Source organism: Excalfactoria chinensis, chromosome Z (genome assembly GCF_039878825.1).
Source record: "Excalfactoria chinensis isolate bCotChi1 chromosome Z, bCotChi1.hap2, whole genome shotgun sequence".
Classification (NCBI taxonomy): domain Eukaryota; kingdom Metazoa; phylum Chordata; class Aves; order Galliformes; family Phasianidae; genus Excalfactoria; species Excalfactoria chinensis.
Window position 1 is genome coordinate 20,436,163 of NC_092857.1, and position 27,591 is coordinate 20,463,753.

At 42.6% G+C, this 27,591-nt stretch overlaps 1 protein-coding gene across 7 annotated transcripts in view; it reads left to right on the forward strand.

The window, feature by feature from the left end:
- Positions 1-27,591, forward strand: part of MAST4 (microtubule associated serine/threonine kinase family member 4) — a 277,722-nt gene that overhangs the window by 166,806 nt on the left and 83,325 nt on the right. For 2 of the 7 annotated variants that reach the window (XM_072360608.1, XM_072360609.1), the window contains exon 1: positions 16,495-16,689. The exons of the other annotated variants lie outside the window; for them this stretch is intronic. In XM_072360608.1, coding sequence (XP_072216709.1) covers positions 16,598-16,689 — 92 coding nt within the window. In that variant the 5' untranslated portion in view covers positions 16,495-16,597. Of the gene's footprint in view, positions 1-16,494; positions 16,690-27,591 lie in introns of those variants that run through there. 7 annotated transcript variants of the gene reach the window in all.

Here is a 27,591-nt window from a genome sequence, read left to right on the forward strand (position 1 = left end):
TCTAAGACTGTTTCTTAACTCATCTGAGTCCCACTCAGCTAATGTTTGTACTGCCTTTGCTTGTAGGAAGGAGGTGTAGGAATAATTCAGTAGCTCTCAGTCTGTGCTGTGGTGAGCCCACCTCTCTGCTATTGTCTACTCCTTTGCTCTCCTTTTTTTCAATACTTGCACATTTCATGTGAATATTTCTGGAAGAGTCTTCACTGCGGTATGAAGAAGTGGGAAGGTGTTATTATCTCTGCTGTGCAGATGGAGAACTGAAGCACAGAGATTAAATGACTAGATAGCAGTAGATCTTAGATCCTGAGGCACCTTAGCCAAAAGATTGTTTTTGTATTTTGTCCTTCACTAAAGGGTTTTCTCTCACACTTTGAGAAGCATAAATAACTAAAATCACATTATCCTCTGTTGTTGTTCTAGATACCTGGTTCACATGTTGTGCCTTCTTTACATATAGTTAATTCGACCACTTTTTTGTGATGCTCTTTTTCTGTCGGCAGCAGTCCTGCTAATGCAATTGGATTTATCCAGCTGCAGCACCATCTGGGAAACAGGCTACTTAGTTGCTTAGAGTTGCTTGGTTGCACAGAGTAGAAGCTACTGAGATATGCCAGTAACCATTTCAGCTGGTTAGATTCTCTGACTCAGGGAGCTGGGAAGATCTGAGTCTTTCCCACTTGGATGTAGTCAGGGTTGTGTGGGTATTCAGTAGTATAGCTAAAAGGGCTGTTGGTGATAAATGGGGCTACATCTGGCTGGCATCAGGTCACCGGTGGTGTTCCCCAGACTCAGTTCTAGGGCCCGTCCTGCTCTGCAGCTGGAGTGCACCCTCAGCAAGCTGATGACACTAAATGAGAAGGTGCTTTTGACTCCTTGGAAGGATGAGAGACCTTGCAGAGGAATCTGGATTGGTCAGAGCACTGGGCAGTCTGCATCAAAAAAAAGGAAAATGTGGAATGCTGCACCTGAGGTGGAATAATGCTGGATACAAGCACAGACAGAAAATGAATGGCTGGGGAGTAGCTCAGCACTCCTGCTGACATAAGGGGTGCTAGTGCCTGCAGCTCAGCACAAGCCATTAGTGTGCCCTGGAGTCCGGGGGCAAACCATATCTTGGGGTGCATTAGCACAGCACATGCTCAAAACAGGTGATTCTCCCACTGTATTTAGCCTTGTTGTGACCTCACATTGAACAATGTGTGCAGATTTGGGTTGTTGGGATGTTGAACTCCTTGAAAGTGCCTGGAGGAGGACAGCATAGCTGGTGCAGCAGGGCAGGAAGGCAGGTGGTATGAGGAGGGGCTGAGGGCACTGGGATTGCCCAGCCCAGAGAAGCCAGGGCCAAGAGGTGACCTCTGAGGAGGGGAGGACGTGAAGGGAACTGATGGCAGAGTGGGAATGGCAGCATGGGAACTGCCAGGGGAGGGTCAGGCTGGGCATCAGGAAACATTTCTGTGCTGTGAGGGTGGTCAGACACTGAAACAGGTTTCGTGGAGAGCTGGTTGATGCCATCTGTATCAGTGTTCAAGAGGTTTGGTCAGTGTCCTCAGTAATACGTATTAGCTTTTTGTTAGCCCTGATGTGATCAGACAGTTGGAGCAGCTGATATATGTATGTCCCTTATAACTGAACTATTCTGTCCTGTTGAGATTTAAACTGTGGAATGTGTGCTGGAATGTAATTATTATTTGTAACCTAGCCCATCGAGTAAGAGAGCAAAAAGATGTGGAGATATTATCAACTTACAGCGCTGCGTGTGCATTGCTTGAAATGCCTAGAGTGATGTGTATAGGCAGTCCACATTATACTTCTTAAGCACAGTGTTTCCCCTTTTAGCATTCAGAGTACTGTACTTCCAATTAGATGGCTTTCACTGCATGTGGCGCTCCATCTTACACCATTCTAGTGACAGCAGATTTATCTTGCACATCATCTCTAGCAGGAAGCCATAGGAGTGCGGGGTTAATCTCCAGAAGTGCAGCTACTTTGTGTTGCCATACTACAAAGCTCTGAATTCTTAGCACCTTATTTTTATTTGCTCTGATTTAAATCGGGATTTGGAAGTGTGTTTAAAATACCTGAAATAAGCAGAATAGCCATAAGTCATGCTTACTTTCTTTGCTCTGACAGAGACCTGCAATAGATCTGATAGATCTGCCATCTATCTTGTGCTGATTGGCTGATTAGTTCAGGGCATTCAGCATGTAAATATTAAACCAGATGAAGTTTTGTCTCACTGAAAACAGCATTTGTACTGAATAGCTGCTTTCAATTTCAGTATCACCAGCATCAGACTACTTAGGCTTCAATTGACAGGCATGAATGCTTCACTGTGCTGACTGCCATTAACCACCCCAAAAGAGACTTTAAAAACGAGAAAAGTTACAGCTTGTGACAGCAACTGTTCCAAACACATCAGGTTTGAACGCTACCAAACGTGAACTGTGCTGGATTTCTTTCCCTAGTTCATTTGACTTTGACTCTCTGCAGCGAGTTCCTTTAGCCTGTTGTTAGGAGTGGTGAGCAGGGCAGCGGGGTGGCCAGTGGTGGGGCTGAGCACACAAAAATGGCTCTGAATAAGGAGCAGCGTTCTCTTTGCAGAGGTATGTTGTTTGGGATTCTCCAAACTAAAGGGCTGTGGTGGCGTAACAGAATGCTCCATTGTTTTAACTGTTCTTCCCTCTGAAGACAGTTGGCTTTGGGTTTTGATTGTGTGTTGTTCGACATAATGAAAATAAAAAAGATGCAGAAAGTTTTACAATTCAACAGGTTTTTTTTTTTGTTGTTGTTGTTTGTTTTTTGTTTTAATTGGTACCTTTGAAACTCAGTTTTTAAACAATATTTTGTCTGGCTTTAAAATGGAAAACATGAAATTAGTATTTTATGTTTGAAAGATAAAGATTGTATTGTAATGCTTGTTTACTGGAATTACTCATTTTTAAACTTTAAAAGCTTTCTGATAACATATTTTTAAGTTTAAAAATAGTAATAATAAAGAAAAACCTAAATTTTATCTTTTCTGCAGTTGAATTACGATTTTTATTTTTTTCCTCAAAATGTGGCTTAGTTGACTGAGACTTTAATGTAGAATGCGTAGTAATGGTTGGGTACATAATGCTTCATAAAAATGGCTGTATTCACATTTTGTTAAGGAAATAAGAATTTCAGTTTTAAACATAGGGTATTGCTGTTGATTTTATAGGATGTGTGGTAAAATATGGCAAGATGTGTAAGGACAGGGGTGGGTATAAATGTGTGAAGTGAGCTAAGCTAGTGCAATGAATTACATGTCTTAAATCTATGACTTTTTAATGCGAATGCCTTGAAACACTGAAAGCATCATTACCACTCCTGAGCGGAGAATACATCAGCGTACAGATTTACACTAGTGGTACCACAGCCACAGAAATGGTTACCAACTGATCTGAAGATAGAGTGTGACCCTTTCAGGATGCTGCTGAGTGCTTAGCAAGCAAGGCTCTCAAAGCAAAGCAGGATGTCTTAATATTGGCTATAATTCAGCATTTTTATTTTTTCCTCCAGCATTTGTGATAATGAAGTCAAAGTTTAAGCACCACAGCACCTGGAAAAAAGGTGATATTTTTATCTGATGTCTTCTGTTTTCCATTCCATGCTGGACTTGTTCACCACAAAGTGTAGCACTTTGAACTGTAGTAATGCTTTCTCTATCTGTGAAAGTGGGCGTAAATCTAGTGATAACAATTGGAAATAGCTCTTTCATACTTCCCCAGCTAGTTTTCTTGCTTGCTAAGTTATCTCCAAAGCTAATGGCTGGGACAAGAACAAATGGGTTGCTCTGTTGATAGAGCACGAGTGGCTCCTTCCACTACAGGTAGCAAAATGTTGAATTAAAAGTAGTGCTGCCTGATATGAATTCCTGTGTTTCATGTGAACAGCTGCACAATATATTTAACTTCTAATTAATAGTGTGTATCTGTCTAGAAACCTTCAGAAATGGGAAGAGATGCTGTGACCATTGCTTTTCCTAAATGTGTTTGTGCTAAATGATATATAATACGCTGGAACAGTAGGAGGTTGATCTGAATTTGTATGTTACTTTACAACTGGTTAGAGCAATAATGTTTACTCGTGTTTGTAAACATTTCTACGTAAACTCAGAAATCTGGCAGATATACATTGCACACCCACAAAACACTTTTTGCAACGAGTTCTTCAACTTATTTTTACACTCTACATCCCACAGTGACAATTGTGTGAAAGTCGGCAATGAAAGGTAATAAACCTTAAAATCAACCACTAGAGGGAGCAAGATTTCAAATATTGCAACTAGGAAAATACTATAAAAAATATTTATTAATTAGGGCACTTTAAGGACTGAATGCGCTCTTAAGATCCTGAGATTCAATTTCTTGTGTAGATTAGGCTGTAGAACTGTACTTGCTAATGCTTCTATCTTTCAATCTGATTTCTTTTAGGTAAAAAGGTGTCTAACTTACAGGTTAGTGGTGGGAAATCCAGTGGGTAGGACAAAATAAATCAAAACTGTTTTTTTCATCCAATTCCTGCATCTTGAAACCTTACCTCTGCTATGCTTGAGGAGTTGGGCAGGAGGGAGTTCGTGATGCCTATGACCTGTGTCTTCCTCTACATCTCTTCCTCTTGGGAATTCCTGTACTGTATGACCAAGGTACTCCTTTAGCCTTGGATAAGTTGAATAAATGAAGCTTTTCAGAGTGCATATAGCAGATTATTTTTGACTAGCCCCATTGGCCTCATCTCCTTACTCCTGTGAGAGATTTTCCTGCTCACGCACCTGAGGGATGTGTATTTTTAGATATGCTGTCACATTAGGAGTTCCTATTGAACCGGATATCTGTGAGAGGACCTAAATTCTTTGTGTTGGCTGTGCCCTCCATGTTTCTGCTTTATGCCTTCTCTGAGTTTCTGTGTATTTTTTGTGTGGCCTCATGTCTGCTAATAACAGAAAGTCTGTTGTTCAGACCTTTATTCAATGATAAACCGTCTTGCTCCTGTCATTATTTACCTCTTTGCATTTGCTAGAAAGGGTACTACACTTTTCTTTCCAAGTCACTGATAGCAGTATTGAACTGCATTCAGTGAAGAATGCAGTCCAGAATTAACATCTAATATGCAGTTATTTTTTGGATCATTTGGTGAATTATAGTGTTTCCTGCATGTTATGTAAATTTTTGTGTTATGCTTAATTAACTCATTAGAACGTGATGTGGAAATGTGTTGAACGTTTTATGAATGTCTCAGTGAATTTTTAACTTAAATGTTTATTAATCAGACTTGGAATCTTGTTTTAAAACAGAACTGTTTGAGCCGACTGAGCTATGTGCAGAGCTGTGTTTAGTGACACCAAGCATGCTGCCATACCTGAGTACATTACTAATGGCAGCTAGTATCCTGTTTGTTCTTCTAAAGGAATGCTATTATGAGGTGGTTTAGTTACAGTATTATAGAACTTCCGTATATTCCAAGATACTTTGAAAAGGGCAGTAATTGAATGAGCAGTTCAGGCAGTTCCATTGTTTCTCTTTGTGTTATAGTTAACTGACAAAAAAAGGCACAGCTAAAAGAAAACAAACTCCTTGACTTGCGGAATCAAACTCTATAACCCAGAGACTGGTTATAAAGCAGGTATGTTTATTCCAGCGTTGCGCAGCGCCGGGTGCAAGGGGGATAGCTCCTCCAAACTTGCACACCGTAAGGAGAAAAGTGTGTTACAGATATAGGTCAAGCTAATACATAATCAATAGTCCCCTCCCCAGTTTGATTACATATTCATTACATTCCCTATGGCCCCATTCCCTTGCAACCCCATTCCCCCATTCCCCCTGACCCCATTCCCTTGTTGTTTTGGGGTGACATTCTTCTTCTGTTTTCTTCTTGGAGTTATCCATTGTTATAGTTCTCCCGTGTCAGCGTCGTCTTGCCTGAGGGTATCTAATCCTTAGAGGTCTCCAGACAGTTCCTTCTTATCTTTGTTGCCCTCTTCTCTGGTTTTCTTTTGACTAAGTGTCTGTAATTCCTCCTTTCTCTGTCCTCCCTTAACATAAACTACCTATCTGTAACTACCCTTTGCCTTGGTGAGGCCACTTTTCCCTTTCTGTAGCAAAATGTTCCCCTTTCAGCTACTATGGAGTCCTTTTTCACTATTCAATTCCCCCCCTTTTCTTTAATCTAGCAGGGCTTCCACCTGCTAGATTATTTTATTCTTTCTTGATGCATCCTGAAATAAGCCCCACTCTCTACCTTTTGCCTTAGCTCATTCCTCTTCCATACCTCATATTCCCTTCTGGTATCCTGGCACAGACACAAAGAGCATCTTATAACAACACAAGCAAAACACACAAAGAGTAGTAAGGTGATGCAGGCTAAGAAAAGCTGTTTTAGTCATCCGAAGTTTGGCAACTAGTAAGTTTATCCCATAGTCCAGAGAAAACTGTTCCCCAATCAGTGTTATCCCTGCCTACCCCATGTTGCAATTCAACTTTGGATAAACAGGATGCCTCCTCTTGGATTGTCCATCAGGCATCTGCAGCAGCATCCTGAACTGTTTCTAAGGTGACAGAAATTTTCATACAGTGATACCCCCCTTTTCTTGGGAGTTCTGTGAAATCAATTTGCCATTGTTGCCCTGGAAGGCCCCTTTGACCCTGTTCTTGGTACTGGGATTGTACTTTTTAGTGTTGGTTTGCCCAATATATTCTCTTATCTTCCCTTATAACCAATTTCCATAAAACTGGAACGTAACATTGTGTCCATCTGGGTTGCACCCATCTGTCAGCTTGCTCTCTTCCCTTCTAAATCATTAATTAGACTCCTGTCCTCTTTAGAATATCTTACAGGTTTTGACTTGGGTTCAGAGATTTTAAGTTTACCGTCTGGAATTGAAGCCCTCTTCAACTGCCTGTTCTGCCATCTGATCTATCATCTTATTCTCTGTTTCCTGTGCTGTGTTACATTTCTGATGTCCTTTACAACCTATAGTAGCCATTGGTAGATTTACATCATGCTGTTTTCCTTGTGTGTGAGCAATCCTTGCTCTTTTCAGATGGTACTATGAGCATGTGGCACCCCAAACACATATTTAGCATCTGTCTATATAATTAAGACTCTCGTCAAGGCAGTTATTTCAGCCTTCTGAGGGGAAGTCCCCACAGCTGGTGACTGTGCTTCGATTACCTGGTCAGTAGCAGTTACTGCATGTCCTGCCTTACAGTCTCCTTGTCTCATCAAACTGCAGCTGTTGGTTAACCAGGTGTATTCTGCATCTTCTAAGGGTTCATCCTTCAGGTCCAACCGACCAGCTGGAATGTGCAGCTTCAGTTGTTTCAAAGCGGTCATGCAATCTGGGAGTTCTGCTAAGGAAAGATACTGGGTTGACAATATTAGTTACAATTATCTCTACATCACCCTGCATACCAGGATGGGCCTGGTATTTCAGGGATCCTTGGGGTGAGAGCCAATGTCCCCTTTTGCCTCCAATACAGTAAACACTGTATGAGATATTAAAATTAGTATCCTTTGGCCCAGTGTAGATTTATGGGCTTCCTGAATATTGAGCACCAGTGCACCCTGGCTATCCCTTACTCACTTCATGCTGTTTGAAGTTCACCATCAGTCAGTAGCTGTGTATCCATGGTTGGCATCCTCCTGTTGTTACTGGGAACGTATGGAGTTCCTTGGCAGTTTGCAGCTCAGGGGTTTAGTAGATGGCTTCTTTCCTGGCAGTCCTTAAGGTTCAAAGTCCAGCTGTAATCTCATATTCCAAGTATGTCACTTGCTGTGGAGTAAGTTGTGCTTTCTGTAAACCAAGACACTCAGCAAACTTTCAGTCTATTGTACACACTTCTTTTGTTGCTGTGGCATCCATGTGCTGCAGTAAAGTTCCACCCTAGGATGGAGGATCCCAGGTCTCAAGTTCACAAGTTGACCAGTTCTCAAAAATCATGAAGCTATTCTCACGATCCTGGGTAACACTGTCCAGGTTAACTGACCTGGAAAGCCCTCTATTAGGGCTTTCTTATTCAAAGGCAAATAACCTTAGGCTTCCTTTGGCCAAACCAGGCAGAGGAGACATCCCTCAAATCCAGAAGGTAAACTCCACCTATTCATTTCTTAATTTGGTTGATAAAGTGCATGGATTTTCCATGACTGAGTGTACCAATTTGATGATTCCCTTACTTGCCCTCATGTCTTCTACCAAACTAAAGCACTTGCTATCCAAAAATTTAGCAAATTGGCAAAATTGGAGTTTTGTACTTGAATTCCCATTCAATTAGTAATTAAAACTCAAAAAAAAAGTATCTATTATTTCTTTTATCCTTCTACAGTCACATAACCTCAAAGGGCATCACTTTATCCTGACTGGGTGAGCCCTTGCTTTTACTTCTATTTAGGGTTTCAACTTTGGCCCCAATGCCCACACCCCTAAGTGTCTTATTTGAGATTGCTGTAACTCCTGGGAGTACAACATTGTTGGTTGTTTTTGTTGGTTGTTTTTTTTTGTTGTTGTTTTGTTTGGTTTTTTTTTTTTTGTTTTTTTTTTTTTTTCCAGTTTGTGTTAAAACCAGACTTACAATTTTAATTAGCTAATATTGTTTGACCCTTAGCCCCAGTTTTATTAAATTTCTTGCCAAGGTAACCTGATGGGTACAAGAATTCCTGTATTCCTACTTGTTTTTGTTTGTTTGTTTGTTTTAGCTTATATTTAATTAATTCCAAAAGTAAGCTTTTTCTTGTTGGGCAGTAGCTTCTACTACTGTTACAAAACCATCTATGGGTAGTAAGAAGCTCCCATATCCATCAGAAAATGAACTACTTTATCCTGCTTCCCTAGTTGCAGTTTCATCAGTGTATCTGCTAGGGTAAACTTCCCAAGTTCTCATAATTCAGCTTTGCAATCAGAGGCAATTCCTTCTCACTCAGCTTGGTAGGATTTCTCTACCAGTGTCCCATTGCAGTTTGCACACTGCTTTCATTTCAGCCTCCCTGGGCTTTTCCAGCCCCCCTCCCCCTCCTTCCTCGTGGGGGATCTCTGGGTCCTACGGCCCTACTCTAGCACCACAACAGTAACAGCTGTTATTATTCTCAATTCTCTGAACATCTCTGTTTCTCAATCAGGTGTTTTGTTTTGTTTTTCCCATATTGTGCACTTCTCTTCAGTCCTGACATCCCGGCTACATCTTGCTTATCTTTGCCAGCATCAACCTGTGTCCTTCCCAAACTTTCGCACTTTCCAAACTGTTATTATTACATTTCACCTCCTCTCCAGAGCCATCCAGTGCTAACACTGGGATTTCACGTTTCCTAGATCTCTGCACATTCTCACTTCCAGTGCCCTGTCCTCTCCACCTCCCCCTTCGCTGTTTACAGCAGCAGTCTCTGATCCTGGCTCTCCCTCTCACTCAGAGTTCTGCTTGCAGGGGAATGGTGCGGGGGGGTTGCTCTCATGCCAGCACAGATAAACTCACTTTCTCTTTAACCCTTTTTCCTCTGTACACTATTCCACTATTTGTACCCTCAGTTACACTTCCACATACCCTCAGTTACACTTCCATATACCCTGTTACACTTCTGTAAGCCATTAACAACTACACTTTCTTATACCATCAAAACAGTTTGTCCCATTCCCTTCAAAACCCACAGATTAAACAACACAGTTCTTCAGTTTCCGTAACCACCCTTAATACCATGTAACTTTCCCTTAGCAATCCGTATCGTTCAGTTATAAACATCTCGCCACAGAATCAGCACTGACTGATCCACCTCCCTTACACCTCTTCGCAGGCAGAACACAATATCACATAAATGGGTTGACACTCATTCCACACAGACATCCCTCTATATGTTCATTGTTCCCATCCTCCAGCTTATACATCAACCACCACTGATTACAATATTTAATCAGGGTTTTCCAGCTCAGGGTTCCTCCTTGTTCCCCAGCAGTATCTCACCAATGTGCCAGAATACACCCTATACACCCCAGGGATGTACACTTGGGGACCTCCTTTCCCTGTGATCCCCCATCATAACTTAATCTAAACCACCGTACTATTTTACAAGTAGAAACACCTCCTCCCAGCTAGCCCCATATGCGTTTTACGACAGTGTATTTTACAATAACCAGTAATTTATAACACAAAAATAAACACATATTAGAACAAGGACAAACAAGTATTGGGGGGACAACTTTCGCTTCGTCCGTCCCCGGCCGTTTCCCTCGCGGGAGGACGGAACCGCGGGTCGGGACTCCGCACTCGCCCCGCAGCTGTGCTGCGTCTCACTCACACCACACTCACACGACTACAATCATTTGTGAAGCTTAACCAAAGATGTTAAGAACACCGGTGCTAGTTGTTGATTTACGTCACCTATATAGACAGCGCTGTATGATACCAATTATCCCAGGATTACCCAAATCACCCTGTAGGAGAGAGCAGACAAGCTCTGCCCTGTTAGCAATCACCTGAGAGCAATAGCTCTTTTACCATGCGTACGACTTACTGGCCCCTTTGTAGGCACTCCCTAGGGAGTCCTCCTAACCCAGCCGGCAACCTAACCCGTGAGCTCACATCCCTCGGGGGGGAGCACGCCGACTCCTCAGTGCCCTGCGTAGGACGTCTCCTCACGACTTACGGGTCCCCCATTTCACATACCTGGTCCGCCGATAGAGGGTCCTTGTCTGCTCCTGCAGTGATCAGATGAGGGAGGGGAGTCCTTCCAAGAAATCTCGGGGCGCGCCAAAGGCGTCCCCTTTCTCAGCTGGTCCTGCAGCCGAACAGAGGAGGTCCCATCTGGGGTGCCAAATTGACTTGCGGAATCAAACTCTATAACCCAGAGACTGGTTATAAAGCAGGTATGTTTATTCCAGCGTTGCGCAGCGCCGGGTGCAAGGGGGATAGCTCCTCCAAACTTGCACACCGTAAGGAGAAAAGTGTGTTACAGATATAGGTCAAGCTAATACATAATCAATAGTCCCCTCCCCAGTTTGATTACATATTCATTACATTCCCTATGGCCCCATTCCCTTGCAACCCCATTCCCCCATTCCCCCTGACCCCATTCCCTTGTTGTTTTGGGGTGACATTCTTCTTCTGTTTTCTTCTTGGAGTTATCCATTGTTATAGTTCTCCCGTGTCAGCGTCGTCTTGCCTGAGGGTATCTAATCCTTAGAGGTCTCCAGACAGTTCCTTCTTATCTTTGTTGCCCTCTTCTCTGGTTTTCTTTTGACTAAGTGTCTGTAATTCCTCCTTTCTCTGTCCTCCCTTAACATAAACTACCTATCTGTAACTACCCTTTGCCTTGGTGAGGCCACTTTTCCCTTTCTGTAGCAAAATGTTCCCCTTTCAGCTACTATGGAGTCCTTTTTCACTATTCATCCTCCCAGCACATCTGCAGCCCTCATTGTAGTCTGATGTTCTCCCAAATACCGATTGAATGAATGAAACACATTTCTCTGTTACTTTAAGACATGGTAACATTTTGAAAAATATGGAAAAGATGTGTTAAGGCAGGAATTAACTCTGCTTTTTCTCATTCACGGTTTGTGAGTTTATTCTTCCAATCCAGTATAAGGCCTGTGCAGATGTTAAGATTTTGCTAGTTTTGGGGTACCGAAGGAACTCTGTTATCTGCACTGTTACTGGTAAACTTCATTTGGTGTATATCTTGCAGAACTGATATGATTTGGGCGGTTTGTAATGTCTCTGGGCAGTGATTCTAGAAGAGTTTTCATGCTTTGAAAAATTCCATTGCATATTGACTTAATAATCAGAGTGAAGAAGCTAGGTTAGATAACTTCTTCACTGGAATACTATATGCAGTATATTGATTTTGTGTTGGTACTGCACTTTGGTTTTAAAGATAAGCTACTTATCTTTGTGAGTGTTTCATGGCAATGAACCAGAACTGTGTAACCAAAAAGTTTCTGGAGAATATTTCTTTGCTATTTATCACTGAGACTAAATGTTGACAGTCAAATAAGTGTTGAAATTTTATTTTATTTCATTTTTTGATTATGTACTGAATGGGAATCTTTCATAGAGAAGGGAATCCTTTTGTAAGCTTGCTTTTTGGAAATTATTTTTCTTCAGAGGTGGATTAGACACCTTTTCTGGTTGGGTGATATTTTCAGCTTCACATGAATATATAACAGAAAGCTTAATGATCCTTATCACTGGCATTACTATGTGATACCCTTTGTAATGCTTTGTGATAAAACTTATCAGCCAAGTTACATAGTAAAGCATCTCTGCAGTGGTCAGCTTGTCTGACCTGCTTACTGTTTTGAGTGTGACTGTGAAGCTGAAAACCAACTGGTATTCAGAATGTGTTTGCAGGTTCTCATGTTGTACTGTATACAGATTCTTACAACTAGAGAATTCAGTGTTTTAAATTTCATACTGAGTTACTTGTAGTTCTCAAACTTTCCAGTAATGTTTTGATGCAGGTAAATGTATTTAGTTGTCAAATACATATTTATTGTGCCACAGATCTATTCCAAGAAACTTTGTTTTTACGTGTTTTGGAATATGGTGTAATCTATTTGTAGATTGTTTTTGTTCAGTTCTGCATGGCAGAGGCAACTACACTCTGCTGACGTACAGGCTGTTTACTCCATGTCTGCTGGATTGTTGCAGGGATGAGCAGCCCTGTCATATGACAGAGAAAGAGAAAGCTCCAGCATGGTGGATATATATGCTGCCAGAGGGCTGGCCCTGCTGCCCCTGCCTGTCTGCCCAACTGTTGGCTCCCTCTGTTCTCTTCTTGGCCTAATGCTGGCTGTCCCTGTCTGAGCTGATTCAGCTTGTAAATTGTGGAGAGAGGGTGGTCCTTTGGACATTGGCTGTGTGGGACCAGTTTCTTTAGCTTGCAAAAGCCTTGCTCGCCTTTGAGATGTTTGCTTTGAAATCTGGTGTTTCTGTGGCATGGGAAGTCTTAGGCTGCAGTCACTGCTGTGGAAGCGATGTTGTTTTTCACAGTCATTATGAAGTCTTCACCATCATTTACGTGTAGTACCCTCTGTGATAAGGCCCTTATTTCCTCTCATGAAGCTTTTTCTTTCATCTAAGATTGTGTGGGACTATGCTGGATTTTCACAACTCCTCCCTTAATCTGTGCATGTCTGCTTCAGAAGAATACTCAGTCTCCTTGCTTTTGAACTCAGTTTAGAAACAGCCTAACCAGTTAGTGGAACTGCTTATGTCTCATTGTGTAAAGAAAAGTTAGGTGAAGCTAAGCTTGAATTCACAGATCATGTAATTCTGGGAGCTATTACTTGTTGAAAAGCCTATGCAGGGTGTACAGATGGAATTGTTAGGGCTTTAACAGTTCTGATGTGATACCCTGTGTTGCTACACAAATGGACAGAAGCTTTTACCTTGACTTCCTTTGTTTCTTTCTGCATCTGGAAAAATACAGCTTGTTAGATTGTGAAATGTGTATTGTAATAACCAGGTCTCTGTAATGGCTTTAGGTACAAGCATCTGTCTGGTTATACCTAGAAGGAGTGGACGACTTCTGCCATCCACGTGCAGGCAGTAATCATTCTTTTTCAGGTGGATGTTCTCTGACAATGTGATAGATGGATCTTGCTTCATTTTTGAAATTTTTTTGGTTGATGTTTCAAAATTGGATCCTTCCAATCATTATTGTAAAAATAGTAGCGTTTCACAAAGAAATGGTTAGCTGAATTAGTCTGGCTTTGATAGAGAAGACTTGTACTACGTGGCCTAATATAAAACGGTTTTTGAGCTCAAATCATGCATTTGGCTAAGTGTGACTTGAGTTAAAGAAGCTGAGCTATTCCTTTAATTGCCTCTTAGGAAGGCTGAACAGGGGACGGAGCTTGCAGGGAGATGAAGGTGCTGAAACTTTGTGTGATGGAAGGCTTTGTTGTTACTCTTCAGTCAGTGCCATTCACAATATCCAGTATGTAAAATTCCCTACCTTCACCATTAAACACAGGCACAAATTACAGTCAGAAGCTTGGGTGAGAGATGATGAAGTAATAGAGTATACAGAGGAGAAGATGTTTTTCAGTGCTTATGCAGAGATTTGAGAATCCCCTTCTGAAGCAGTAGAAGGTTCAGCAGAACTTAGCACTTTTTGCAGAAAGGGGGGTTGTCAAGCTCACATGCCTTCACATGAACCTTTAAAAATTCACACGATATGAGGACAAACACAAGGAAAAGAATTGGGTGAGAGTTTTCCTATCACTGGTGTGAATACCTCATCTGTGTCAGTGGGTGGTGTGAGAATTGCAGCCACAGGGAGGGAGGCACTCCTGCTGAGCCCCTCAGGGAATATGATGGGGATTGCCCTGCACACCAGCTTCTGTGGGCAGTTAAAAAAAGAAAACCTGACCCCAAAACATTGGGCTGTTTTCACTTCCTCTCATCTGTGACTGATCTCTGCTAAAACTAAGACATTTATGGAGGGATGTTAGATGGCTGTATTGTATTTGGTCCATGCTAACCTGCCTTTGTTGGCAGCGATGTGCCTGCAGGGCATTTATCCTAATAAAAGGCGCTATTAGATGCCCATGTAAACTCACGTTAAACATGTTCATTTGTTTTCTCTCTTGCCTTAGACATGTGCTTATCTTCCGATTTATTAACTGAAGGGTTTTTGTTGTTGTTTTGTTTTGTTTTTAGTGGTATCTGTATACATTTTCTGAGTATGATTAAGTTTGTATGTGATCTACAAAACTGTATCCTGAGAGGATGTCCTGTGCATCCCTCAAATAAGCATGTTGTAGCTGGTTGATTAGAGGACTGGTACCTTCTTTGCAGTGTGTATTTCTGGGCGTTTTTCAAAATGATGGCTAGTACTTGAATGCTCTGTGGCGTGCAAAGCTGGAATCCTCAGTGCTGCCTGGTCAGCCCTTCCAGCTCCTCTGTGCAGTGGTGTGGTGGTTTCACAGCCCTGTCAGGCCACTCTTGAATTCATTCTCCTCAAAAGGAGAAAGTGCAGTGAAAAAAGGCTCGAAAGTTGAGATAAGGACAGGGAGATCACTTGCCAATTGCTGTCATGGGCAAAACAGACTCAGTGTAAGGGAGATTAGTGTAATGTATTGCCTACTGCTAGCAGACTCCAGCCAGTGGGTGTCCCTTTTGGAACAGCTGGAGCTGGCTTGGATGTGCCACGTGGTGCCGGGCTCTGTTCACAGAGGCCAACTGCTGCAGATTCCCCACTACCAAAACCTAGCCATGTAAGGCCAGTGCAGGTTGTGGCTAAGAAGGCCAGTGGTATCCTGAGGTACATTGAAAAGACCATGGCCAGCAGGTTGAGGAAGGTGATCTTTCCCCTCTACTCTGCCCAGTTAGGGCCATATCTGGAGATCTGGGCTCCCCAGATGAAGACAGACAGGAAAGTACTGGAGAGAGTTCAGTGGAGGGCCACTGATGCTGAGGGGACTGGAACATCTCCCTTCTGTGAAAGGCTGAGGGACATGGGGACTGTTCAGCCTGGAGATGACTGAAGGGATCAGGGATTGTATCAGTGCTTATAAATACCTCAAGGGTGGAAGTCAGGTGGATGGGGCCATGCTGTTTCCATAATGCTCAGTGATGGGACAGGGGGCAGTGAGCACAAACTGGAACACAGAAAGTCCCATATGAACGTGAGGACAAACTTGTTTGAGAGGGATGGAGCACTGCAACAGTCTGCCCATAGAGGTTCTGGAGTCACCTCTGGGGATACTCAAGGCGCACCTGGATGCTTTCCTATGTGACCTACTGTAGCCAACTGCTTTAGCAGATGTTTGCACTCGGGGATCTCCAGAGGTCCTTTCAAGGCACTACGATTCCGTGGCAGTGAGGTGTAGCAGTAATTCCAGACCCTCTCGTGTGCCGCGCAGATGTGAGCGAGCGTGCTTGTCTGGGCAGACAGCGCGGTGGTGGCACTGGCTGGGCCTGCAGCAGAGCGCAGAGCTGAAGTGAGAACGGAGGTGGGGCCGGGCTTGGAACGAGGGTGTGGAGGAGGAGGCAAAGGAAGAAAGTTGGGAGGAGGAGGAGGAGGAAATGACTCGGCACCTGGGCGCTTAGGTCACCCACCGTTTGGAGTGGAAAAGGTGCCGCAAGCCTCTTTCTGCCCGTACCGCGGCAGCCTGTGTTCTAGGGTGGGCTTTTCCAGACAGCGCGCTGTCCAGTACGGAAAACAGCGACTAAACGCTGGCTTAGCGCCGGGCTAGGCCCACGGTCCCCTGAGCGCATCCGTACGCGGGCGCAGATCGAGCGCCGCGCGGCCGCTGCCCGGCTCCCCCGGGGCGGGGTCCGCCGGCTGGTGTCGCCGCAGCGCCGCGGAGCCCCTCGGCCCGGCCGCCCCGCAGCGCGCCCCCAGCGCCTCCCGCCCCAACGCCGCGCCAGGGGCCGCCCGGCGCCCTCACCTGGCGCCGCCGCTGGCTGGGGGCGGGGCGGGGGCGGCCGCGCGGAAAGTTGCCATCGGGCCGGGCTGTTCGGGGCGGGCGGGACCCGGCTCTCCTCGTCTCCGGCTGCTGGGAGCGGTGCGGAAAGCGGCGGCTCTCCCTTCCTTCCCGCGCGTGTTATGGACGTGAGCGGCGCCGCGGTGTGAGCGCCGAGCTATGGATATGTCGGACCACAGCTACTGGACGGTCCTCTTCAACTTCACGCTGCCTCACCTGAGGAGCGGCACCCGCCTGCGCCGGACACAGAGGTAAGGGCGCCCGGCAGGCCCGGCCCTGGGCCGCCCCGTGCGCTGCCGGCGGCCCCGCGCCGCCGTCGGTCCGTAGGGCTGCCCGCTGCCCCCAGCCCCCGTCTCCTGCGGACTTTCGGTTAGCGCTCCGATATTTGACCTTTTATCCGCAGCGCCTATACTTTATATGGACAACTCCGGGAGCCGACTTTGTTCGCTGCTCTTAAAGAGACCGCACCGTGCAGCTGCGCGGTCTGAGGCGGACTGGGTGACGTTTGTATATACGGGGACGGCCGTTTTCTTTTTTTTCTTTTTTTCTCCCCCCTTTTTTTTTGTGTGTGTGTGTGTGTGTCGGGGGGGGGGGGGAGGAGAGGGGTAACTTCTCTCCTCTTGACCGAAGGAAAGCGGTACGCGGCACCTGAGCGCTGCCAGCCTCCCGCCGGGGCCGAGTGCCGCCGTGCCCGCAGTCCCGTGCCGCAGTCTGTTTGTCGAAGTTTGTCGCTCCGCTCGCCTCCCGGCCGCCGTGCCGGGACGTAAACCCCCGCGCTGTGCAGTGCCATACGCTGCTGCGTGGAGCTGCCGTCAGTAACTGCGCGGGGCTGTCCCCGGGGATGTGACACGGCTCGCACAGGGGCGGGGCGGGGGCTGCAGGGCCCGAGGGTCCGCGCGGTGACACGTCCTGACTGAGCAGCGTCTGCAGAACGGCGGAAAGTTAGAATAACAAACCCAGGGCGCGCCTCTCGCCTGAAAGTGCTTCTGCGGCATATGCCCATCCTCTTGAGCTAGATACATGTGCCGCGTTGTTTGGTATTTACTTATTATGCTCCTTCTTGTATATCACGTTGTCCTCTTAAATAACATCTCAACTGAGTGTCTAGTTATGCCTATGGGAAGGTGCAGAAATGGGTTTTCTCGAAGTATATGGGAGGCCTTTCATTTGTGCCACTGGTATTTTTGTATTAGTTTGAATGCCCTCCAATTCTTAAAGACGTATAATAATAATACAGGATCATAGAGTAGAATGATAGAATGGTTTGGCTTCATCAAACTATTTTAAAAAAAATTGTAAAGTAGAACTGCCTGCTGTCTTAGCATTTTATAAGTATGGCCTATCAGTGAATAGAATATGCTGTACGTACACCTCTGTTCTGTGTATTACAGCCAACCCAACAGGAGGAAGGGCTTCCATCCACAGTGACCTGTACAGGCTTGAAAATTGGGCCCATGTGAACCTAATGAGGTTCAACAAGAGCAGCCCTATGGAGAAGAACTTGGAGGCCCTGGTGGATGAGAAGCTGGACATGAGCCAGCAGTGTGATCCTGCAGCCCAGAAGGCCAACTGTGTTCTGGGCTGCATCAGCAAGGGGGTGGCTGGCAGGGAGAGAGGGGATGGTACCACCCTGCTTTGCCCTCCTTGCAGTTAGCCTCACCCACAGTACTGCATCCAGGCCTGGAGCCCACAGCACAAGAAAGATAGAGCTATTGGGGCAGGTCCAGAGGAGGGCCATAAAGATGAACAAAGGGCTGGAGCACCTATCCTGTCAAGAAAGGTTGAGGGATTGGGTGTATTTAGCTTGGAGAAGACTGCAGAGAAACATCTTGCAGCCTTCCAGTACTTGAAGGGAGCTTAATGGGAGGGAGACACATTTTTTTACATAGTGGCAGGGCAGTGGTGTATGGCTTTAAACTAAAGGAGGGGAGATTTCGTTTAGATGTTAGGAAAGAATTCTTTACTTAAACAGTGGTGAGGCCCTGACACAGGCTGCCCAGAGAAGCTGTGAGTGCCCAGTCCCTGGAGGAGCTCAGGGCCAGGTTAGATGAGGCCCTAGGTACCTTGAGCTGGTGGGTCAGGTGCTAGCTAACCCCATTGGTGCTAGCATCAGGGGGTTGGAAGTAGATTGTCTTTAAGGTTCTTCCAGCCTAAGTCATACTGTGATTCTATTACTGGGGTGTTCCATGTCAAACATCCTTTGCTCAGTAACAATCAGTATGTCATAGTGCTGTGAATCTAAAAGCCAACAGTTCTGGCAGTTCACAGTTCTTCTCAGGATGGTTCCTTCACTTGGTGGGAAGCCTGGCATCTCCCCTGCTGACTGCTCCACTACTTCAGCTCTCTTTGTGAAAGTAGATGCCTCTGCCTGGCACTTATACCTGTTAATGCATGTGGTACATCCCAGAGTAGTGAGACTGTCAGGGGAATCAAAAATAATACAGGTCATACTTCTAGTTCTGCTTTGGTTAATGGAGACACCAACTGGATCTGCATTTTTGGAACTCACTAACTGCTGCATGACTAAACTGGAAGAATAGCCATTTATGTAGCATGGAATTCTGCCTCCTTCTGGAGGAATGCTGGTTGGTGGTAGCCACTCATGTTGTGGGTAGCTTCCCAGGTGCTTTAGAGGACTAAAGACTATGAGTAGGCCTGAAGGGATCTTGTTCCTGTGACATGAATCGGCTGGTTGTGTCTAACTCTTGGGTCCACTGATCCAAGGCCTTGGGGTGTCTAAGTCTTGGGTCCACTCATCCAAGGCCTTGGGATTCCTTTCCAGTGTGAGAGCTTTAATTTTATTTTGTATGCTATTTTTTTTCTTTTTTCTTTTTTTTTTTTTTTTTCCCTTAGGTTTTGTTCCTCTAGCATGTTCTCTGGCCTGTGTTACTGAGATTATTATGGGCCTGTGTGCACTGTCCTCTTTCTTTGCAATTGAGATAATGAGAATTGTATGCAAATGCTAGGAATTTTCGTGGCTTTTTTTTTTTTTTTTTTTTTTTTTTTTTGTACACATTTCCTTGATGGAGGATTTCATTTCTCTGAGATTCTATGAAGAAGTAAAAGATAAGCTATTTTCCTTCAGTGTTGAGCCTATCAACTGAGTTACGACAAAGGCATAAAACTTGATGGTCTTACTTGCTCACTGAAGTCTTTAATTAAGATTTTTCTCTCCTGCAGTAGACTTAACTGAACTCAATTGCAGCAAGTCTTGCTGGAAGTGATACCTGAACAAGAAAAATCCTAGCCTGACTTTCAAGTCAGGGAGTGGGCTTTCAGGACTAGCAGGTAGAAAAATTCATTTATAAATCAGAGGCATTTGGTATTCAAATCATCAAGGCTATGAAGGACATGGATTACACCATATCCTTTTGCAGAAAAGAGGCATGCATGCCACCACTTGATCTTATTTTTCTGATGCTATAGGTGTGTGAGCCTTTCATAGTACTGATTTGGTGTTCCTGACAGAAATGACATCTAGTCTGGATTGGACAACAGGAGAAAGAACGTGAGAGAAAGACTATCTGTGTACGTTATGGGGATGGATATGTACAACCACGTGAAGATGCGTGAACACAATATGCATTACTTTTTCGTAGTAAAATATATCTTCTGCATACTATAATTTGTAGTTAACTCTTTCTTCCATGGCTTCTCTCTTCTGTCTCTGTCCTCTGTATTTAAAAACAAACAAACAGCAAGTGAATGATTCTTTGTTTAGTGCCTTTTTCTCTCATTGCTTCTTTGCAGCAGTTGCACTGAAACAGTATTATTACAGTCTGCCTTGCTTTGGGTCAGAGAGGCTGTGCTGCTTCTCAGCCAGAATAGGCTTTTGGGTGATTCTTGCGTCATTTGTATGCAATCATTTAAGTGGTATTGAAGAGACTTTCTTGATAGGCACTTAAAATATTCTTCAATCATCAAGTAATTCTTCAAGCATTCAAAGAATTTATAACCATATCGGAAACATGTATTATTAACTATATCTATCTATCTATCTATCTATCTATCTATCTATCTATCTATCTATCTATCGATCTATCTATCGATCTATCTATCTATCTCTCAACTCTGTTTGGAAACTCCTACAGAGAGCAGCTGTCAGACTGTTGCTGTAGTCCTGTTAGTTTTGGGACAGTGTGTTTCCTGGAAAATATGGAGCAGGCTTCTTGAACTTGTGAGGTTTGGCAGTTCGGGTAGATGGGATGATAAAGTTATTATGTGTAACTCCTGCTTTTGTCTCTTGTATAGATCTTCCTTTTTCAACATAATGTTATATTGTTGTAGTATTAGTATCCTATGAATCTATTCAATATTATCAGAAGCATGTGCTAGAAGGGATCCTGTTAGAGGCTTAAAAACAAGCAAAAAGCCTGAACACATTTATTAACATAAAAGAAGCCACAGGAATTAAATATCACTGCACTGATGCCAACTGAATGTGTCAGTGCTCCAACCTGAATTACTGTACTTTTGTAGGAGTACCACTGGTTAGAGCTCACCAAGGATTGCTTTTGCTTATATTTGTGTTATTTTGCTATGTTTCAAAGTGTAGTGATTTGGAGAGCTTTCTCTCTTTCCTGCTTTCAGTCCTCTATATTCACCTTAACTTCTATATGCAAGATATGGAGAGTCAGATATTTATTACCCATGTAATACCCATGTACCCAACAGTACATGTTGAATATGTTTAAGAAGAAGACAGTCTGAGGGGGAATGAGAAATGGGCTTGAGCAGGCTGTCTGGACTGCTAAAACACCTTGTCATCCAAAAGGAGGAATTAGCAGGTAATCTGCTGGGCTTCCTGTGCAAGATAGTGAAGTGTTAACGTATCTCGGGAGTTTTATTTCCTTTCTTTCACAGCGGAGGTTGTGTGTTAGGGGAATAGTCTTACAGTCTCACTATCAAAGTGAATACACTGTTCTTTTTATTCAGTTTGGCTTACTTGGCCAATCTCTTTGTTTGAGCAATTAATGTATTTCAAGTTCTGCTTACAGTTGAATGTTGGCAACGTTCAGTTTTTTCCAGTGAGCCATCATTGTTTCTTAGCTTCAGCCAGACTAGAGAGGATTCATCTGGTCACATTCTTGTTTTGTTGGTTTTGTGTTAGTCTTTACACTGAGAAATTCCTATTTGTTTAGAATTAAGTCAAGATCCCTACTTATATTGTAAGTAAGAATGGAAGAGTTTTCCTGTGGAAAGCAACAGTAAGACTGAGATTTAAGAACAAAAAGCTTGGAATGCACTGGAACTTCAAGAAGCTCTTTTGTTTTGTTTTTTTTTTTTTTATTAAATATTTTTATTTTTCAGCCACTGTGGTTTGTATCAGTTATTACAGAGTGGGAGACAGTCTTTGTCCTAGTACAGAACATCAGCAAGACAGTAGTCCAGGCTTCTGCTCAGTAGCTTTTGGGACACATCACATGATATGGACACATTGCACAGAGATGTCCGAATTCAGTTTACATCTGCTCTTGATGTCCTGCAGAGCCCCTAAAGTTCTTGCTCTGTTAGAAGTTCACCGATACCTCTGAAATGTAATTTTTAAACATACAGGCACTCCCTTGTGCAGTTGCTAATAGCTGCCTTTTCTGCTGCACCCTCTTGTCAGATTCAGGTTCCTGGTAGCAATAGGCTATGTACCTTGCTGTGCAGTTGCACGTGCTTACTGACTGAGGAACCTGCCTCTGATAATTCTTTCTCACAGCTGTAAGGGTCAGTTAAGTAAACTCCAAGGTGGGTTCCCCATGAATTGATTATACACTTCAGTGATGTTACGTTCAGTTTTGAAGAAAATGTACAGAGAGAGGCAGACTTGTTGGAGGGAACACTGTTATAGCACCAGGGTAGGTGTATATGTGCCTTACTTTATTTCTGAAACAGAGAGAACAGTGCTAACCTTGATTCAGGTGTATCATAGTCTGTGGCAGCTCATGGATTTTCCCTTGGGAATCTTTCAGCTGTGCATTGCCAGTGTTCCTGCCGCTAACAGATAAGTACAAAAATATCAAGGTCACGCCAGAATAATTATATCAACTTTTTCTCCCTTTTTGTTTGTTAGCAGTGCTCTTCACTGAACAATTATTTAGGAATAAGGAAAGCCATCATGTTCTGTTGTTTCTGAAAAATTATCATTATTATTGTAAGTAGAATCTGTTGTTCCCATGAAATGCCGGCATGCTCATTTTGGTGATTAGAAAGTAAAAACTGATGCAGTTTCCTTTTCCCACACGTTCTGTTTTTTCTTTTCTTTTTTTTTCTGCATATGCAGTAATTATGTAGATATTCCAGCATGTAATAGCCTGCTTTTGATCCCTATCGTTTGGTTTTAGCCTAGAATTAAAATTACATGTTAATGAAAAACTGTTAAAAGGTCACCCACTGGTGGGTTTTTTGTTGTTTTTTTTTTTTTTTCATTTATTTATTCTTATGAAAACAAAGGTGATGTCAGACAGTGTGCTGATTGCTGGCAGGAAAACGCTTATTCTGTACATCAACTTATGTCCTGTCTTAATGATGGGTTTAAAGCAAAATTATTAATACATATGGCATCTTAGAAGCATCTTAGTGGTTTGCATGTAAGGGCATCTATACTAATCTAGGTAGTCCCTGGTACTTTTTAATGTGTTTATTTGGTACCTTTAAATGTGTTCATTTGATTACTGAACAAATACTGCTCCTGACGATGTTTAATTTGTTGAAACATACTAATGTAAAGTGTCGCATATTAAAATACTTAATTTTACTAAAAGTGTGTAGATCTCATAAGTGCTTGGATAGAGTAATTCTTGCACTGGGGAGTTTAAAAAATGTCATTTCCTTCTTGGCAGTAAGTTTGATTTTTGTGTGTGTCTGTGTGTGGGTCAGTGGGGGAATGTGTCAGTCTGAAGACTTCTTCTCTGACAGAATTTGTATTTTTTGTTTCCAGAGAACTTGACTGTAAACTTAACCTGCTGTAGCATAGGAGGGCAAATATTAGAAGTATCAGTTTTTTATGTTTACTTTTATGTATACGTCTGGTCAGACTAAATAAACACATAGTTGTATAGACATCTGTGTATATAAATATTTAAGTAATAGCTTTAAAATAATGACCATTCAGAAGCTGAGTATTAACATTATAAGGTCAGTTGGAAAAAACTTACTCCTTTGTGCTTTGTTCAAAGGTGCACCATGACAAACAGGAAAGAAGCTATTTCATATACAAGGGGATGTAGTATGGCTGCTTGTAATGGCCATTAATTAGTGCTATAGATTTTGAAAGTACAACCATTTCTGATCTTGTTTCTGGAAAATGTGACTTGTATCCTAAAATTGAGTAGGATTCTGGGCTCTTTTCCACCATTGGAAAAAGCAGTCTGTTTATTTGATTTTTTACTTTTTTTTTTTTATAGCATGACTAATAGAAATGAGTATTTACATTGTGAAATAACATGAAATATGCCTGTATTACTCCTAAGAAAAAGAGAAAAGATTTAAAAAAAAAAAAAAAAAAAAGTCCTTTCATTTCCAAGGAAGTGATACAGATATGAATTTCATCTTGAGCTTAAATTGAGGGGGCTAATAAATTCAATCTCACTTTGTTTGAATTCTGGTACTTGTTATCCGTGCTTGTCTTAAGTAGCACTCAAGATGTTTATAACTGAAACAGGAATGGAAGAGGAACCTTTCTTTTTTTCCAGCTATATGTCTGAATATGTTTCAGAACAGAGTATAGTCTCTCTTCCCTTCCTAGAATGCTGGGCCCCCATCATCCTGTATGGGATTTGGCATGGGCTCACAAACAGAATTGTGCTTCTCAGGAGACTTGCATGTGTGGGACGAGTTGCAGTGTTGGACCCTTTACTCTTCTTACACATCTGGGAAAGAGGATTTATTGTATAATAAAATTCATATTAAAGCTGCCTGTCAGAGATGAGTTTTATATGAAAAACCTTTCCTTTGTTTCTGGAATATATTTAAATGTGGTGTTTTAATATATCAGTTTTAACTCCTAAGTTTGCTATAGGAAAGATGGAGGCAGTGGTTTGATGGAGCTGACCTTCTTCTTGATAAATGTGAATGTAATGAATCAGTTTATAATTTAAAAGCTTTAAGAAGCTTGTTAGGTTCTCTTTGAGAAGCTGATATTGTCACTCAGTGAGCTGCTGAAATTTTGTGGAAAGGTATTCCTGCATAAAAAATGGACAGAAACATTATGGTGAGTGTGGAGAAGGTGGCTTTAAGAACAGCTTATTTTATAAGTCACTACTTAAAACTCAAACTATCTCGCCCATCTGCCCCCCCATAGCAACCCAGACTGTACTGGAACATACGTACATGTTGGCCAGTTCTGATGGGTGGGACACACAGAGGTTTCTGTAACTGAATGGCAGGACCTTCTTCCAGCCAAGAGGTGGTGAAGCTCTTGGGATGTGTCCCAGAGTTGGTATTGCAGTGGATGCAGGAAGTGTCTTGCTTTCTATGTTGTCAAACAGTGAGGGAAGGTGACCCTAAGGGGATTTTCTTGGAGAGTGAATGGGACAAGAGAACTGAAAATGTTGGTGGAGGGCTATAGAGGTTGTAGTGCTGTCATTCAGTTAGGAAATGCAAAATCGTGGAAAGTAGAGTTTTCATAGTTCTTCTGTTGAAAGAATTATTTACAACAATGTGTGTAATTTGTAATGATGTGTATCTTAATGTCAGTGATCCTGGAAATCTCCAAATGACGTTATGCTTCAGACATGGTCATTTCCTGTAGTTTTATATTCCCACCAACAGCTGCCATGCTATTTAACGTAATTTGTTGTCAAGACAGTTTTCATAATGTAAATCAACACACAGCTTTTATGTTCCCTCTTATGGAAACAGGAATAAGGAGGCATGAATGTTAACTCATTCATCTGGCAGTGCCGTTTACTGATAAGTCATAATTAGCTAATGTCCTTCGTGATAATACTGTTAACCTTCTCAGAGTGAACTGCTAATAAGTAGATTGTGTGCATTTGTTATACAGATTAGCTTTTCCAGTGAGTCTGGGCTCGCCTAGCTTCTTCTTACGCATGGGTATGTCAAGGGAATTTACTTAAGTGCTGTAAGAGTAGAAGCAAAGGCAGTCAGACAAGTCCAATATGCTCTGTTCTCTCTGTCTATGAACACCCCACGCAAAAGGGTATTATGTCGGTTCTCTGTACAATCAGGTTTTACCAGATTATCTTCCTTTTACTTCCCTTACAAGATGGACAACAAAAATATGTAACATGTTTTGTAAGTAAGCTTGTTGTTGTCCTTTTCTTTTTTCCTCCCCTTCTTTTTTGTTACCTGAGGCTTGATGATTTGGTTTCTTCCCTTGCCTTTCTGCCGTGTTTTGATGATTGAACTATCCTCTTTGGAGGCGTCTGTTCCCCACCTGTGGCCTATGAGTAATGAGAGAACATGAGTTCTGTTGAGAAATACAGTTGGTCTCTGTTTGTTTTTTTTTTTTCCTTCTTGCTTGACTGTCTCACATGTGCTGTTCTGTCTTGCCAAGTATCAGGAGATTACCATCTTTTGCAGGTTTTTGAGGACTGATTGGTATTGATGGAATAAACCTTCAAAACAAAAACATGAAACTTTCTTCCTGCTTTGTTTTGCTTTTTTTCCCAAGTTCAAAAATGAAGATCCTTTGACTTACTCGCATTCTCCAAACTTTACAGTAGCAAATTACCTTTTTTCTTTCTTTGCCCTTTTGTAAGGGAATGCTGTAAAGGAAATTCAGAACATACTGGGGTATATGAACATACAGGGTCATTTTATTAAATATGCAGATTGTTTGTGTAGGTCAGACGTAAGCATTCAATATTATCTATAAATTAATACCTTTTAACCATCATGTGTTTCCTTCTTCTGATTCATAAATTATAAGGCAAGGAGAAACCTGTAGGATCACCTACTCTGGTATTCTACAGGAAACACAACATGGAGTAATAGTGCTAGAGATTCAGTAATTTGGTCCTACCAGTCGAAGTAATGTTTTCATTTAATCATTGATGATTTGAGAGAGTGGACAATTAGAAGACCAGGATCCAGGAGCTAGAACTTCAGCAGCAGTAGGTGTATCTAGGGCGTGCAGGAGGTCTGGTAACCCGGTGAAATGAGGTACTGCTGAAAGTAGTTTTAGTGTAATGGTAGTGTATGCGTTTAAAATATTAAAATATCTGTAAGGCTTTAGATGATCTGGAGTCACATTTTAAGCATTATTTTTTAAAGTGTTACTGGAGAAACTGCTCCAACATTTGTATGTAACAAGATATCTGCAGCCAGTGTCATCACTCAGTTTTGTGGAAGAGCTCATACAAAAAAACCGAAATGATTATTGGAGGCGTCTTTTTCATTCTGATTGTCATATACACAAATTGGGGGCCCACAGGAAACCTGGTGAAGGACTTCTTATAAGGTCATGTAGCAAAAATACGAGGGGAAATAATTTTAAACAGGAAGAAGGTAGACTTAGACTAGATATTAGAAAGAAATTCTTTATTGTGAGGGTGGTGATGCACTGGAACAGGCTGCCCAGTGAGGTTGTGAATGCCCATTCCCTGGAAGCATTCAAGGCCAGGCAAGGAGGGGGTTGGAACTACATGATCTTAAAGGTTCCTTCCAATCCAAACCGTTCCGATTCAGACGTTTTATCTGAACAGTTTAAATGATTTGAAATAATTTTCTTTCTCTGCTGACTTGTATTCTTACAGAACTGTTTTTCAGAAAGATGCCAACACACTTATAAACCACGTGTGGGTGATTTAACTTGCCACTAGACTTAGCCAACTTATACCCATAGGCCACAAATATTGTCTACAGAACTGTCCAGGATAGGTGAAGACAAATGTAGGACTTCCTCTTCAAAGACAGTGGAAACGAAACGTAACTAATAAACTATAAAACTTAATTGAAAATATAATTCTTTTTATAGTGACTTGGGAGGAATGTGGTGTTTTTTGTTGTTATTGCTTTAAGAAAACAATGCAAATTGATCTACTGACTCTTGAATTTACTGACTCTTAAATTTCATGTATCTCATCCTGTGTCAAAAGTGCGGGCAACTGTTCCCTCAGAAGTATTGCTCAGCAAAAGCAATTTATGCACAAGGCAATTTTTCTCTTGGCTTTGAGAGACTGAGAGAGAGCTGAAATATT